This window comes from Apiospora aurea (genome assembly GCF_038362705.1).
Source record: "Apiospora aurea strain CBS 24483 chromosome Unknown utg000001l_segment0_segment0, whole genome shotgun sequence".
Taxonomy (NCBI): domain Eukaryota; kingdom Fungi; phylum Ascomycota; class Sordariomycetes; order Amphisphaeriales; family Apiosporaceae; genus Apiospora; species Apiospora aurea.
Genome location: NW_027117388.1, coordinates 381,766 through 398,439, shown reverse-complemented (window position 1 = coordinate 398,439; position 16,674 = coordinate 381,766). Strand labels below are relative to the sequence as shown.

The following is a 16,674-nucleotide window of genomic DNA, read 5'->3' as shown; positions in this document are numbered from 1 at the left end:
CTTCTTAATAAACCTGAGTCTTAGCTCCGGTCCGGAGCTGCTGCGGCTTACGTTCGGGGTGTCTGATAGGGCAAACCGCGGCGGTGTGTCGCACGTTCTTACTCGGCATATGGTTCGGTAATGGGTACCCACGTTATTTTTTTTAACTACCTATTTTACCTATGGGTAAAAATAGGTAGTTAATAATACCTATAAGTAACCTATAAGTATTATATTTTACGGTGAGTAACTTATAAGTTACCTACGAACTTTTTATTTATTCACGAATTACCCACGCTTTTTTTTAAAAAAAAAATATAATCGTAATAACGTGGTTTACCACTACGCGACGCATATTACTTGGCGACGCACCTTAATTTAATTTTAATATAATTAAACTTTAACGCGTAATACCTCTATAATTATAATGCTTAATTAATCCTAAAAAATCGGATAGTTTTAATAATTTAAGCGACATAAAACGGACCGAATTAAATAAGTTAAAGAGTAGTAATAAAAGTTTATAATATACCCGAATTAACTTTACGCTATTAAATTTACGGCCGAACTTTAAAACGCGAAATCCGACCGAAACGACGTAAAATAAATCTAATTAAAAAAGAGGTAATTCGTAAATATATAATTAATTTAAATATTCGAGGAATATCTCCCGATTTCGCTAGTATAAAAAATATAGCTAATTTTTTTACCGCGTTACGTAGCGGCGACCGCGTTAGTAAGTATTAAGTTAAGCGTTTTATTAACCGTAACCCGGACCTAAAAACCAAAATAAATCGTCGGTACGATTATTAAAAGGCTTTTTACAAGGATTTTAAAATTATTTTTCCTTAGTTTACGCTGGTTATAAATATAAAAGCGAAATACGGGATTGTCGACGAAGACATTTAAAATTTTTACGAGACCGGCTTTATAATAAACATAATCGGGTTAATACTCGTCGTAATACGCGCCGAGCGGCGTAAAAAAGCGAAGTCGGTTTAGTTTAGTAATTAGGAATAGGTAATAGCGATTAAATATATTAATTCGTAAGGTTAGTATATTTCGCCGTTTTTAATCGTTTAAGGCTAATATTATTTCGCGAACTAGTTTCGTAAAACCGATTTACCGGGCGATTAAGTAATTAAGCCGATTTTTAATAGCTGGACTAATAACGAAATAAGCTTAAACTAAATTAAACACTTCGATAAATATACTAAATCGTAAACGAAAGGTCGCTACCGCCTCTTAATTCTTAACGGCTACGAGAGCTATATTTCGGCCGAATTCGAGGTATATTACTAAAATAACGATATTATTATTATTAGTATACCTCTTTATTTATCGTATTTACTTTAACTTTTTAATACAGCATTTTATTTACTTTTAAAGCGTGCTTATTCGAAAGAAATCGAGCTATTTATTAAGGTTTTTATAAATTATATTATTAAGTTCGAGTTCTTTATTGCTTTTAAAAGCCGCGTATTTTACTGTTTTTACGAAAGTTAACATTAAATTTAGATTTAGCGTATTTAGTTTAGTACTTTATAACCTTAACAAGGTAATTAATAAGTTAAATATGCGTTTTCGAACGCTTATACTTAACCTATTCCGTTTAGGGACGGCTAGTACCTATAACCTTTAAACGCCGTTTAACCTTTAATAAATAATTAAGCACTTTATTTATATTAAAAAAGGGTGTTTACTTATTAAAGAAGCTCTCCGACGCCGATTTTAAATACGGTAAACTAAATAGCGAAGAGTATAATTAAAATAACTTATAAAATAACCTTTATACGCGATAAAATATATATATTAAAGGAGGCTAATTTAATATTTTTTAAGCGCCGGAGAGTTAAAAAATCGCGAATTTAACTTAAAAAAGCTTTTATTATTAAGGAATTTTAATAGCTATAGGACGAAAAGGTAAAAAAGAAGCGTTTAGCGCCCGATAAAAATAAAAATAGGGGTTCGTCGAAGCGGAGGGCGACCGGTAAAAGGCGCTATAATATCTACGGCGAGATAGGTTATAATACGCGAATATATAAAAAGGATATAAAATTAAACGAAGAATCGGATAGCGAATAGTTTTAATTAATTTTAAACGTTATAATTAAATTAATTTATATAAAAAGGTCGAGAAGTAAAAAAAGTGCGTCGCTAAGTAATATACGTCGCGTAGTGATAAACCACGTTATAGTTTTTATAAAATATTTTTAAATAATACATATTTTTAAATATTAATATTTAAATAAAATAATCCTGAAATAATCTTTTTTAAATAAAAAAATTTAAAAGGATTAAAAAATTAAATAAAGTAATTAAAATATTAAAATTAAATATTAAAAAAGATTTAAAAAAGGAATATATATTTTAAAAATATATATATATAAAATCTAACGTAATCCACGGTCGAATTAAACACACGGTCGAATTAAACACTCGAAATCGTATAAAAAAACCGTCCGTGCGTAACCGTGTATTTCAATGAATTTTTATTTAAATTAAACCGGGGTTTAAAATTTATATTCGATATAAAATATATAATAATATACGATTTTTATTCTTTTTTTTTAATATATTTAAGCTTATAAACTAAAATACGCTAAAATAACCCCTGTAAATTTAAATATTTAAAATTTATTTTTAAATAAAATAATTATAAAAAGTTTAAAAATATAATATTATTATATGCTTTATAAAAAGTTTAATTTTTAAAACCCGGTTTAATTTAAATAAAGGTTCATTAAAATGCACGGTTACGCACGGACGGTTTTTCTATACGATTTCGAGTGTTCAATTCGACCGTGTGTTCAATTCGACCGTGGATTACGTTACCCATAGGTTACTTATAAATTCTTAGCAAAACCTATAAATATTTATGGGAAATGAATTAAAACTATGGGTAACCCATGGGTTACCCATAAATTCTATGGGTTCTTGGCAAAACCCATGGGTACCCATAGCCGAACCATATCGCCATCCATCGTATTCGCCCGACTACATGCAGAGGGAAGCACGTCAAAAGGTAACACTGCAGGATCGGAAACGCGAACATGCTCCGGTGCAATCTGTAAATTTCTTCTACATCGGCCTTCCATTCCACAACGCGGTGGACAACCGTGGGAACAGCTGGTGCGACGTGACTCAGGTGTCGTGGCCATCGCATGAAAGCTTCTGCTGCTCGACGGCTTGACAGTTGGGTTTGGGGCGCGCCTTTCAGTGAAATGGACGGAGAAGACTGCGTTGGCCTAATGCAAGCACTCAAAACAAGGCGAGGGGACAAGGTGAATTGACCAACTCTAAATGGTCCGATCATTGTTACAGAAATAGCCCGCCACCCAACCTTGACTCTTTGAGTTCTTCCAGACGCCTTCGTGTCCGTATCAAGACCAAATCAAGCAGTTCGATAATATCAGACATGCCCCAAGGCACCATGTACCTCACCAGACATTAATACCCTTGGCGTTTGCCACACCCCATTCACTTGGGCCCGATCTACAGCAGCAAACTATGATACCGTCTGTCCCGAACGAACGAACTGTGTCCGACCTCCGAGCTGTCCGTCCCTGCAGCTAAAGCCTGTCAGTCCTCGAACGCATCAAGACTGCGGGGGTTTGAAGATCGCCTTCGACATGGAGAGATCTCCCAAACGGTGTAGTTGCAAGTTGCGCATTCTGATGACTAGATAGAGGGGGGTACAAATAGGCTACCGCCTAAATCTTGGGATGACCTGTTCGTACTCTCCCCAAGGCTGATGCAAGGAGGAGATCGCTATATCACCAGTGACATCCACCAAGACCGTGGATAATATGGAGAATGATAGAGTTCTCCCCGATTCAGTCAGTCGAGATAGACCTTTTCAACTCTTCAACGTTTAGTTTCGAGTTTCTTCAAGATGAGGAATGTTGGTCGTCGGCATGCCTGATGCATTAATACACTTCTTGTAGCACAAATCGACTTGGCAACTACGTCATTTGTTGCAATGAAATACGCACTTTAGCTTGGCACTGTCGCGTTTGGACTGGGTTGCCTTCTTGTGTTGCTCGAACACCGTGTCATGGTTCATTAGCGAGTTGATGGTCTTTTCCAATGGAGAAACGAAGTGTATGAAGCAGGTCTGATGCTGCTGCCACTGTGCCGCAAGCCAAATCAGTAATGCTCTCGGGGACTCAGGAGTATCTGATCGTCGTTGATCGCATAGTAGGCTAGTACTATTCATCACCGATATGGGCTGTGTCGGATTGGCCGCTTCGTAGCTGAGCGCCGGGGTTGTTGCTGCCGTACTCGATGGCTATGCTGTGCCTCTCGCGGTCAGAACTACGAGCGACGAGACCTGCCGGTTGCTGAGCGAGACGCAACGGCATGAGGGCCTCGTGGATTTCACCAGCCCGAGACATACGTTCAGCTAATTTGAAGAAATGATATCCATTTGTTCGTTTCGCGGGCTAGTCAGAATTCCTTCGTGCATCTTCCGTTGTTCGGTCTTCTTCTGATCAACGAGGTTCGAGTGGCACAGAGGGAATGAAGACGAGGAGGCTGTAAGTAGTAGGTTTCTATATCAAGTCATGTAGATATCAAAATCGATGATACTCATCGGTTGCCAGATTCCTGCCCTTGCTGATCTACTGCAGGCACCTTCCGTGCTTGTCAACTCAGACAGTCGGGTTGCTTACCCAACAAATTCTGATGTGAATGATCTGCCATTGACCCCCCGGGTGCCATCTCCGGCCTACGGGGCACCGGCCCGCTGCAATAGTACCGCCCCACCGGTCCTGTAAGCCGCAAGACCCCCCAAAATTTCGGCATCGTATAAGCTTTCCCTGGGCAGTAGCAGCCGCCGGCATGGTTCACGACGCAAAAACATGATACTCTCATCCGATTGCGTGATTTAAGTCCACCTGATATTGTTTACAAGATCGCTAAACAGATACGCAGATCCACACTCCTTTGCTTGGCTTCTCTTAGTTACTACCACGACATCACTCACTCCACCAGTTTTTTCGCACCTGCTTCAGTATCATGTGCTCTGGCGGGATTTACCGGGCAATTTGCCGATTTGGTAAGACTTTTTATTGGACAGTTGTACCACAACCGCCTTTGCAGGAAGGTGCCCAGTCATCGACGAGCCCTTCTCTGTTTGGGCTGCTCCTCCCAATAGCCCTTTGATGCTTCCCGCGGTTTCTTGTGCCTCACAGCTTCCTCACTGAGCCTGGTTTTATCATCCCAAGGCCTGTGGGAAGCGCACCTCCACTTCACTCGTATCTTCCCAGGAAGCAGCGCTGTGGTCGCCGATCCCCTTTCGCCTTGAAGGCATTGAAGCATCCTACTGTCGCAAGCAGCCTGGTAGTTCTTGTCTCTTGACCCCGTTCAAATATTTCCCTAATTCTTACGACAGGCCTAGAATATCTAGATGCAATCCATAGCGACTAGAACCTTTTGTAAAGAAGTTTTCGTGTGTATACCCTTATAACGAGTGATCGATTACCCCGCGGACCCTCGTGACTTTGCGGCAATATAGGCAGGGTTCTACGCCAGGCCACCATTCGGCTGAATAGTGATGCCGATCCCTGCCAACGCAAGACAAGTGGATATTAGCATGCCGGCTATATAACTGATACAGGCCTTCCGACGGCCTGCCTACCCCGAGGCCAAGCAAAGCCGCATCCGGTCAAGCCAGGGGGAGCAAGCTTTCGTCAAGCAATGTGCAAAGCGTCCCAATACCGACTGATTGGCTGCGGAGGAAGAATCTACCGTATGCACGTCGTGGGTCCTGCATGCGCTACGTGATCCGGCTGTGCGCCGTCATTTAAATTTTGATTAAATACTTGCTTGAACATGTAGGGCTGGTTAGCTAAGGAAATGCCGTCGCAACTACCCATGCCCTGTCTCGTCCAACATGCATGTGGCAGAATGGGAATATTCCAAATCTCCTGTACGACCTTCTCGCTATAAAGACTGAGTGCAGTCAAGCCTGGATGGAGCTCCTGCTATCCGTTTAACACCCTCGCCATCTTAGGTCGAGCAGAAGAAACTCAATATCGCTGTTGGGAACATAACTCAAACTCTTCTTTTCCACACCCCAGGCATCTCTCCCCTTTCCAGCCACCGGAGCTTCCAATATGAAGGTGAATGAACACCCCGCTACAACCGGCCGGAGCCAATGTTGAGCCTTCATTTCTAACCAGCCTCCTTCCCGCAGGTCACGGATACCCTCGCCACACTCGGCACCGCGGCCGCAATATTAGGCTCGGCTCCGGCCTTGGCGCAAGCGGCAACCTCGACTAGCTCGGTTTCAACAACCTTCACAACAACCTACACCCCGCTTGAACCTACGTCGGCTTCTACTTCCACTTCCACCTCTGTGCCTCCGGCCGAGCCTACCCGCTGGGAGAGGAAGTGCGGGACCGACATCTGCAACAGTAAGTCTTGTGAATGGAAGTTCAGCCATTAGGTTGGGGCAGCTGACCGGCGGAATGTTTGGCTGCACAGCGTATTGCCACTGCGAGTTCGACGGCAAGGTCATCTGCAGCTACGACCCGGCACGGTGTCGGGATGTCGAATGCGACTGCGTCGCAGCCTAGACCGGATACGGTTCCGTGCGGTAAGATGAAGTGTCAAATTTGCGAAAGATGGGATCGTGTCACTTTGAACGGCGGCGGGAGTTTTGACAAATAAAGATCTCTCAGGGTATTGGATGGTTTCTTACTTTGAAAGTGTCTTGAAAAGTGAAAGTGGTATGGTTGATGGATTTGTACATGAGATGAAATCGACTCGGTGGTGCGAGCTACAGATGATGCGTTTTTGTGGAAACTCGAGATGATTCAAGTCGTGCCTCGTACAAACAACCTTACTCCGTCCGAAATGCAATTTGGTGGCCCTTCTCTTTCCCAATGCGATCAAGGCCAATGTGTTCGTGCTATCACAAGTCTAAGTCAAGTATGTAACAGTGTAGATGATGTCTATCAAGTTTCCGGAGCAGCAGGGGGCTCCGAGTTATTCGAAGACCTCCTCCCCTCCCCCGCTATCGAGGTCTGCGAAGCCGCCGCCGTCGTGGTGCCCGTCATCGTCCCGGACGTGGTATGAGACTCCTTCCTCGGCGCGACGGGGTGGCGAGAGCCGCCCATGACCCCCGCCGCATTGCCGTGATTGTTGGTGCGGCTGCCGGCCAGCATCCGCGACGCGCGGTTCTCCTGCAGCTTGTGCTCGGTGTCGATGGCCTTGTTCATGTCGTAGTGCCTGATGCACAAGCTGACGAAGGACGCCAGCCCGGCCGCGCCGACGTAGACGCCAAGCACGCCGTGGAAGCCGTAGGCGTACGCGCCCAGGATCCGCAGCTTCTCGGGCGCGCCGTCGGGCAGCCGACGCAGCGTCTCGACAAAGGCCTCGGCGTTGTCAGCGAGCGACGGCGGCAGCCCCTCCCACTCGAGCTTGCGCGCCATGACGTTCTGGAAGGCGGAGCCGCCGATGCCGACGCCGACGGCGGTGCCGAACTGGCGGACGAAGCCGTACATGCCCGCGGCGGCGCCCTCCTCGCCGGGTGGGCACATGGCCTGGGCCGCGAAGTTCTGGGCGTTGAGGATGGCGCCGTGGCCGAAGCCGACGACAATCAGGGTGACGACCCACTGCCAGACCGGGGTGTCGAGGTCCCACAGGACGGTGAGCCCGGACCCCACGGCGCAGAGGACCCAGCCGGCCCAGATGGCCCAGCGGTAGTTGTTGAGCCGCGTCACGAGGGCGCCGGTCACGATGGAGCCGGGCACCAGGGTGAACATGACGGGGAAGAGGGCGAGGCCGGCGTGGGTGGGGCTGTAGCCTTTCACGGAGAGGAAGTAGAGGGGGCCGTAGTACAGCTGGCCGTAGATCTGGAATATGAATGTTAGCATCTCTATACAGACTGATGAGGAGCCAGAATGAGCCAACATACCACCAGCCCTTGTATAGCTCCGCAGAAGTACGTTGCGACGGAACTGAGCCGCCAGAACAGGCTCCTGCGCAGGAACGGCTCCGTGGCGACGTACGCCTCCCACACGTACGTGGTCACCAACCCCGCCAGCCCGAGGCAAAGCGGAACCAGCGTCGCGGCCGAGCCCCAGGGGTGCTGGCTCCCTCCCCACGAGACGGCGACGAGGAAGGCCGTGGCCGAGCCGGTGAAGAGGGCGGATCCGACCCAGTCGACGCGCGCCAGCTTCTCCTTGATGGTCGCGGTGCGGGGCGCGAGGGTGAGCAGCGCGGGCACGGCGACGAGCCCGAAGGCGCAGAAGGGGAACATGATGTAGAAGACCCAGCGCCACGTCGTGTTCTCGGCGATGAGCCCCCCATTATGGGGCCGAGGCAGGTGCCCAGGGACCAGGCGCCTAGGACGGTGCCGTACCACTTGGGCCGGTGGCGCAGCGGCACGATGTCGGTGAAGATGATGAGGCTGAGGACGACGATGCCGCCGCCGCCGACGCCCTGGATGGAGCGGCCGGCGAGCATGGTGCCGACGTTGTGGGCCAGGCTGCAGACGAGGGTGCCCGCGGTGAAGAAGACCAGAGCGGCGACCAGGCAGAGGGGGCGGCCGAAGATGTTGCTCAGGGAGGCGATGAAGGGCATCGTCACCGCGTTCACGAGGAGGTATGAAGTCCCTACCCAGAAGCCTTGCGTGGTGTTGCCGCCTAGGTCCGTTACCATGGCCTATTGTATGTCAGTAGTGTTCGTAGGGCATAAGGCAGGGTGGTATGAGAAAGTATTGGAGTATTCTACCCTTCGTTGCGGGGGACTAGGCCGGAACGTACACTTAGCGAAGTGACAATGATGCAAGCATCCAACGCCACCATGAGGGAGATGATGGACAACGTGAGCATGATGAGCAGCTCGTGCCGCGTAGGACTCCATTCCGACAGGGGCTGCTCTGACGAGTGCTGGGTGCCGGACTCGACATCGCTGTGACTACCCGTGGTGCCTACACGTACCACCGAGTGTCTGCCCTTTTCGTCCCTCTTCAAGATGGATAGAGGCGCCATAGCTGGAGGCGACATGGTCGTCCCTGAGGCCAGGGCTTTTGTGTGGGGTATGAATGGCGTGCAACGGAGATTTGTATTATGTCGGCATGGAAGAACTTATCAGCATAGAAGAACGAGAAAAGGGGGACAAGTGTTGATTGTGGCTGGATCTTCTTCGTCTATGGAAGCCCCCCAGGAGGTCTGGCTGGTACCATGTAGAAATACTCAACATATCGGTGGCGAAATGGGCGATGGGAAGCAGGCAAGATATAGAGATTGCGTATTCGTACCACCGAGAAGAAATTCAGCACTTTTCTCTTCGAACCCGTATATGTGTCTTCCATGGCCGTGATCGCGCTGAGTGGCACCACCTTGGCACCATCTTGGCACCACCCACAGACCGACTCATGCCAGTGCCTTTTTGCCCGACCGCCAACAGGATGCGGCTCTGAATCAACGCGAGGGAGCCCGATTGACTTGCGGCTGGGGTGGTTGGCGGCAATAAAGAAGGGGAAAGAGTCGGTTCCGAGCAAGGAAGTCGGTTCCGAGTTACAGTGCTTGCATCAGGAACCCCCATCTTATTCGTTTCTCCAGCGATACGAGAAGAGGAGAACGTCTTTGGTCTGGCTAGAGATATGCTTAAGCCTGGTGTGACAGACTGTCCGCCACATCTGCCCCATCGTGGATATGTCAAATCCCGACTCCCGGTGGTCTTTGCTCGTAAAATACAGTTAAACTACCCCTGGATGGGATACTTTAACTCTGCTACCCTTAGAAAACTGATGTACTCGGTAAGGGAGTTAAAAGATCCGAGGCAACGTCGTACTCCTCCACGCAGGGTGCTAGATTTCATCTCTGTTCTTTTGCGGATCATGCGACAGAATAAGCTCGCGAATCTCCTTAGGAGATCGGGCTAGGATCGTACTCGTCCTCGTCCCGTTCCCCGATGCGAGTAGAGACGCCTAGACCGTGCCGGGCTTATCCGAAAAAGGACTGAGTCGAATGTCAACAAAGGGAAGCTGTATTGAATAGTTACAACGGTCGCCCATGAAGCAGGACATGAATACGGCGTAGAGGTTAGTGGGGCCCATGAGTGAGGCACCCGATAAGGGCATCTCCCGGTAGCCTGGCGAGGTCGTTGGAAACAAGAGGAACGGTTCGGTCCACGTCTAGCGGACGTAACTCAACGGTCCCAGTCCCAGTCCGGGATCTGCCTGACAATGCTGCACAGACGCTCCTTAGCTGGCGCCACCGCATGTTCTTCCAAACTTCCGTGTTTTGCCTTCAGCCTCCGGGCCGCTAGCTCATGTATTGCGACTCCTTGGTTTGCGCCTCGTGGATGAAGCGAAATCTAGTCTGAACGCCACAGCATCATCTTTACCCTGTAGTCTGAGCTCAAGCCCGTAGTAAGGCCGTTTGGCATGTACTGTAGCAGCCACTACTCACATAAAGGCGAGAAAAGGTCATGGCGGGTGCGTCAAGATTAGACTGCAGCTGCAGCTGCTGCAAATTCTGGCCTCGTTCTCTTCCTACGGCCGTCGTAGGACGACTGTGCGTCGTTGCACGCTCCTGGAATGGTGCGAAACGGATCTCTCCACCGAGACTTGCTTACTTCACCACGAGGCGTTTGCCGGACGACGCACGCCGGAGCTGTTTCTATAATCAATCCTTTTTCTTTTCTTTCCGGCGGTGCGGCCTATGAAAGAAGTTATTTGAGTGCATTTCCCACCCTCCCCATCGTACGTTTTACCCACCGCCATCGTATGTTTTTCCCCTTGCCCCAATCTACCCTCCTGACTCGGGGGTCGGGCAACGCGGGCTGCTGAATCGTCCCGTCTCACTTAGCTCGCCGATACCCGATTGATTCGCCTAGGAAGAGGAAAAGCGGAAACGGGCCGGCCAGGCTGAATCGAACCGTTTTAGGACCGAACTAGCATGTGATCGTCGCCTTTTTACCTGTCGGCTCCTTTTTTCAACAGCTGGCCGCTACTGCCCGTCGCTCCCGTCTTTCTTCTCCGTCTGAACATACACTGGGTGGCAGTGCCTATCATCACCTCTTTCGTCTTCGCTGAGAAATTGCCAGTTTCTATTTATTACAAATACCTGTATCATGGCGAAAGTAGCGTCGGCTGTTGAACTCCTATCCACCGCAGACCAGCGACTAATTGGCGCAACATATCCTACTCCTAATGATTTCAATACTGGCCGGGAATTAGTCTTTGCCATCGGAAGGCTTGGTCCGACGAGCGTGAGGCAATTTACCACAACTTGCAGCAGCGTTCTTTCATAATGGCGAAGTAAGCCCCAAAATTACAGATCAACACTTTGCCTCGATGACACCTCCTCATCTATTGACGCCCTAGGTCATATTCGCAAATCGCGAACTCGCGTACGGAGACGCATTGAACGGCAACGAGGACAACCTTGAACGATGGCGAGTTACAATAATTGCGGACCTGGAGAACAACTATGAGAGAGCCATGTTTTGCGGACATGGCAAAGCGGCAAGAAAGAGCTGAGAGGAAGTCTGAGCGACAGCCAAGCGGCCATATATACCATACTGTCGACATTGCAAGATCAAGTCACTCATACGGTCGCATCGCTGATCTACATGGCCTGATTAGTTGTCACGTGAGTTCTAGATGTTCGGCACTGGTCAAGCGGCACTGGTGCCTCAATGGGTGAGTTGCCCAAGCATTGAACAGAAGAGTTGTTTCCATCAGAATTAATTCATGGATCTATCAGCGCTCCGAGCCTTACTTCAGATACGACACTATCTGTCAATAGGAAAGTGTACCCAGAGAGTCTGTCGTCACTGAACTGGATTCCCTGCTCTAGGCAGGCTGAATCGGATGAGCCTCTGTTATCGCGCTTCACTGCTTAATCCTACATTTCAATGTTTATCTTCTATAAATAGTCCCTAGGTTATTGCTCGCTCGTGTTATTTCTTGACCGACTTAATCACGATTAGTCGTACTTTTTTTGTCGAATAAATCTCGTTTTTCGTATCTCCTTCCTTCGTCCACAGAACAAATCTAGCCGTAGCTTGCCTCATTCTTAATCCTCGGGGTCCTCGCTGAATACCTTTATTTCGTCGTCATCATACTCCCAAGTAATGCCCAAGTTAGCGTACTGGGAAGTCAAGTCCTCCGGTGTTCCACCAGCGTCGCCGTCAGGGCCCTCGTTGTGTCGTTGCCGGAATAGCTTCATTACTATGCGGTGATCAGACTCCCACATCGACCATACGGCAGGGTCCCCCTTCCATTTGCCTACGAGAGGAACCTTGCGCTCGACAAGCTTGAATCCCTGAGGCCCCCGGTCGCTGCTGAATCGCGTCGTAGGCGGCGCGGTCGTACTCGTCGTCTAGGTCCGCGCGGACATCTCGCGTGGGGTCGACTTCCTTGGCGTAGACAAGATTGCGGGCGGCGTCGAGGTGTTCGTCTCGGTGGTGGTGCTGGAAGGCCCGGTAGAGATGGGCGTCGGACCGCTGGCGATCCGTAAGCCCGACGAATCTCATCGCCCTCTCGCTGTTGTCGATGCCTAGCTTCGCGATCCAGGTCTAATGCTTGCCGTCGATGCTGCTGGGAGAATCCATCTTCTTGACGCCGGCCACGTGCTTGTGGGCGTTGCGGCTGAAGCCGATGCGCAGCTCCACCATTAAGGCACCGAGGCTGTTGGATTTGGGCGTTCCGACGAGGAAGTAACAATCGAGCCAGACCTGGATATCGGTTCCGAGACGGTACTGGCACATCGCATCTGAAAAGCGGCCCTGAAGCTCTGCTGTACGGTCCTCCTTTAAGTAGTGTTTCCCTTCCATCATGATATCATCAACCGAGATGGCGTTAAGGGGAGGACAGGTCATTCGTTCTTGAATGGGTCTCAACTTGGCATGATATCCGTCAATTCCGGAGAAGCTGACAAGTCCCCGGCCGCGCAAGGAACACAGAGGTGTCAGCAGCTTCTCGAACCTCCGGCCACCGGATACGGTGGTTGGATGAAGCTGAGCTGTGAAACCTTGGTGGTAAGTTCCAATTTGATACCAGGAGAGAGCTGTAATAACGGATCCGTAGGTTGCAGGATGGTAGGCGAATATGACCGATGCACGGTGATTGGCCGACATGTTCCCATTGGTGTCTTCCATGGAGAAGCGTATGGCGACATTCTCAGCAAGACGATTGGTATGTTCCGACGGGGCAACCTGGGATGGAAATTGAAGGTAGGGAGACCTGAAATCCCGAGCCCGGAAAAACGCTGATAGGGGCGTGTGGACAAACATGTCAACCTCGACCCATGTGTTGGATTTGATCAAATAGTCCCAAACTTCAACCCAGATCTATCGATTGATACGGAACTTCTGAATCTGGCGGGGCGCATATCCGCAGCCTGGGCATTGGAAGTATTCTCGATGTTTTCTGTCAAATACCTGATCAACAGTGACAATGTAGCTGTAGATCATATCGCGTATTTCCCTTGGGATCCTAAGCAGGGGGAAACCTCGCTCTGGCTGCCGGCTGGCTGTACGGAGAGCTGACTGTCCATTGTTTTGGCCATGCTGCCTTGGATGAACGGGTTGGAGGCTGGTTGCTGACGGAGGAAGAGATCGGCGTGCCGTGGTGTGGTGAGGACGTTCGCGACGAGGATAGGTGCTGGGATGGCGCTGGAGACGAAGCAATACAGATCCAGCAAGTTGTAGATATGCGGTACCAGCAAGGTTTCTCTAGAGGTGGAAAGTGTTGATGAGGACGATGAGATCATCGGCAACAGAGGTGGCGGAGGGTGGGTGGCTGTTTATTCAACAACTTGCTTGACTTTTTTTGTTCTTTTGCTTTTCGACTCATACCAGCGCAGGGTAGGAGAAGCAAGTGACTCCAAACCGAGCAAAGCCAACACATGTCGACTCAAAAAGGAGGTCTTATACCCTGGTACCCCCCAGACTCTAAAAGCAATACCAAATTTACGACGCTCATGGTTCTAGTATTGATGTCTTGGTATCGGACGGATTGAGGATCAAGTCGCCGGTACGCTGATGCAAAGGAAAGATGGAAAGTCGGGGTGGCATCTATAGTACTAGTTGGTGAGTGGAAAGTGAAAGGAGATGCCCACTGGCTACGAGCGGGGAGGCAATCTGTCTCAATGAGTTCCTTCTGGTACTCGCTGTCGCACAGCGGATGTAGGCTGGCGGCCCACGAAGAGCGAAGCTGGCGTGTCGTAACAGGTGAGCTTGCGACGAGAAGAAGGCTTGAGATTGTGCCGAAGATGAAGCAGCGCAGACTCGGCAAATTGTGTATGCGTGAGTTGGAAGCGAAGGCTCATATAAAGATGAAAAAGTGATGTTGGAGACGATCAGGTCGCCAGCAACAGAAGGGATCAATGATGAGGATGGGATGGGTGTTTATTGAACCTGCCCATGCGAATTTGAGAACACTTACCTGTGCCATTTGGCACCTACCACTCTGCCACAAAGCCACTCAGAAGCAACAAGTCTTATCGCTCTGCACTATGCTAAGGGTGAGATGCCGGCGGAGGGTGACAAGCGCCTGCACCATCTCGAGGCCGTCAAATCATTATTCAGGCACAAGAGCATGCGAAAAGGGGCAAATATACCAAGTGTAGTGTATTATAATTCATATTATCAGAATGATCCGATGAGACGGCCAATTCCTGTACGAGAAGCCTATCTAGCTGTCTCCATATTGCCTAATGACCAACTGCATCCATCCGTCATGTCATTACTGAAGTATCGTACATGCTCTAACCAGGTTGAGCTTCATGAACCGCCCCTATCTCTCTCTCCACTCTCTATTCCTATAGCTCAATAGCATAGCTTGTCTCTCGATTCATATCTCATAAGCCCCGAATGGCTGGAGCCTTTTTCTTTCCTTTTTTCTTTCTTTTTCTCTCTTTTTAGTGTATTTTTAAATAGATAGATTTTGTTTATCGTATCGCCTTAATAAACTATATATCGTTCCTCGTAAAGCCTTGATTCGTTTCGTAGCAGATCGGACCCCCTTAGTCAGCGGAGGCACCTCAGCGGCGAGGTAAGGATGGAAGCTGTAAGTGGGAGGACCGAGGACGAACCTGAGGATGATGGTTTCATGCCTCTGGAGTAGCTGGTGGGACCGGACCGAATCCCTCGAAGCCGTCGGGGAGCTTCACCTTCATTTTGCCCTTATAGTTATGTTCCCAGTCGATATTCAGCCCATCGTACAGCGGAGCCAAGTTCTGAGACTCGCCACTAGCCTCACCGTCGGGCCCCTCGCTGAACCGCTGGCGGAACATCTGCATCATGATCTGGTGGCTGCGTCTCCAGACGGTGAAGAGATGAGGGTCGCCCGTCCAGGTGCCCAGGAGAGGGATCGACCATTTGGTCAGCTCAAAGCCTTGAGGTCCAGGCCGCTGCTGGATATCATCGTAAACAGCTCGATCAAGCTTATCTGCAAGATCGGCTCGGAGATTCAGTGAAGGGTCGACCTCTTTCGCGTAGAAGAGGTCCCGGGCGGCGAAGTACTGATTGCCCAGGTGCTGATGGCTGAATGCGCGATATAGGTGCGCATCGCGACGCTGGCGGTCCGTCAGGCCGGCAAAGTGTTCCAGCGCGTCGCAGCAGGTTTGCTGGGCCAGCGTCGCGATCCATGCTGCGTGGTTGAAGTCAATGTCGTGGGGCGCGGCCGTCTTCTTTTGATTGACAATGTGCCGGTGGGCGCTGCGGGCGAAAGCGATGCGCAGATCCGTATCGATGTGGCTAAGACTGTTGAACTCGGGGCTTCCCTCCGGGAAGCGAAGAGCTGGGTCCGGCTTGTAGCTCATACTCCAGAGCCAGTACTGGGACATGGCGTACGAAAAACGACCCTGGCGCTCGGCCGTGTATCCCTGGTCTAGGTAGAACTGCTTGGCCTTCAGCATGTCCTCAATTGGCTCCTCGAAGAAGGCGGGACGGTTCATGGCCTCTTGTAGTGGTTGTAAATCAACGGGCGAGTTCTCGACCCCGATGAATCTGACCTGTCCTTGGCCAAGCACGGTGCGCAACGGAGTCACCAGCTTGGCGAACTTCTTGCCACAAGATAATGTAGTAGGGCTTGGCTGGATAGTGAGGCCGTGACTGTTGGTCACATCCTCGTGGAGGGCATCGAGGAACGCTCCGTACGCCAGCGGATGGTAGGCGAACGTGATTGTTTCGGTGCTGTCGCCCGGCTCCTCCATGTTGAAGCGGATGGCCACGTCGTCGGCTTGAGGCTTGGCACAGTCCAGCGGGACTGGGATGGACGGGAAGCAGAAGAATGGGTACTCATAGGCTCTGTTCTTGAAGTGGAAATCCAGTTCTGAGTAGCGCTCCATTGTAACCTCCACCCATATGTTGGACTTCACGAGGCGGTCGCAAATCTCTGCCCAGATCTGGCGGTTAAGGTGAAAACTGCGCATGTTGGATCCCATAGCGTCGTAAATCGGGCAATTACAAGAGCTTCGGCAATTGCAAGCCCGATTGCCGTCGAAGACCTGGTCTATAGTAATGACGTAACCATAGATTTGGTCACGAATTTCGCGTGGCAGCCTCATGAAGGGAGAGGCTTCATTGCTGTGAGAGGAGGAGAGAAATGTCTCCATTAGGGACTGTAAAGACTGTTGCCAATTCACGATTACGTCCATCGGTTTTATGACTTGTTTCGAGATCGGGTGAAGATGTGACTGCGGTCGAGTTGCCGCAATGAGAATGGCC

At 49.6% G+C, this 16,674-nt stretch overlaps 4 protein-coding genes across 4 annotated transcripts; all 4 read right to left on the bottom strand.

The window, feature by feature from the left end:
- Positions 1 to 6,941: 6,941 nt before the first annotated feature.
- Positions 6,942 to 8,996, bottom strand: PG986_000149 (uncharacterized protein; the record flags this gene model as incomplete). Its single annotated transcript, XM_066836371.1, is given in 4 exon segments — positions 6,942 to 7,841; positions 7,904 to 8,333; positions 8,351 to 8,652; positions 8,754 to 8,996. 4 exon segments carry the CDS (start codon positions 8,994 to 8,996, stop codon positions 6,942 to 6,944), a joined length of 1,875 nt encoding a protein of 624 aa, XP_066705264.1.
- Positions 8,997 to 12,017: 3,021 nt separating this feature from the next.
- Positions 12,018 to 12,477, bottom strand: PG986_000148 (uncharacterized protein; the record flags this gene model as incomplete). The annotated part of the gene is made up of 2 exons (XM_066836370.1): positions 12,018 to 12,282; positions 12,317 to 12,477. 2 exons carry the CDS (start codon positions 12,475 to 12,477, stop codon positions 12,018 to 12,020), a joined length of 426 nt encoding a protein of 141 aa, XP_066705263.1.
- A 42-nt stretch (positions 12,478 to 12,519) lies between these two features.
- PG986_000147 (uncharacterized protein) lies at positions 12,520 to 12,777 on the bottom strand (the record flags this gene model as incomplete). Its single annotated transcript, XM_066836369.1, has 1 exon — positions 12,520 to 12,777. The coding sequence occupies one exon, from the start codon at positions 12,775 to 12,777 to the stop codon at positions 12,520 to 12,522; it is 258 nt and encodes an 85-aa protein (XP_066705262.1).
- A 2,276-nt stretch (positions 12,778 to 15,053) lies between these two features.
- PG986_000146 (uncharacterized protein) lies at positions 15,054 to 16,562 on the bottom strand (the record flags this gene model as incomplete). Its single annotated transcript, XM_066836368.1, has 1 exon — positions 15,054 to 16,562. One exon carries the CDS (start codon positions 16,560 to 16,562, stop codon positions 15,054 to 15,056), a length of 1,509 nt encoding a protein of 502 aa, XP_066705261.1.
- Positions 16,563 to 16,674: the final 112 nt, after the last annotated feature.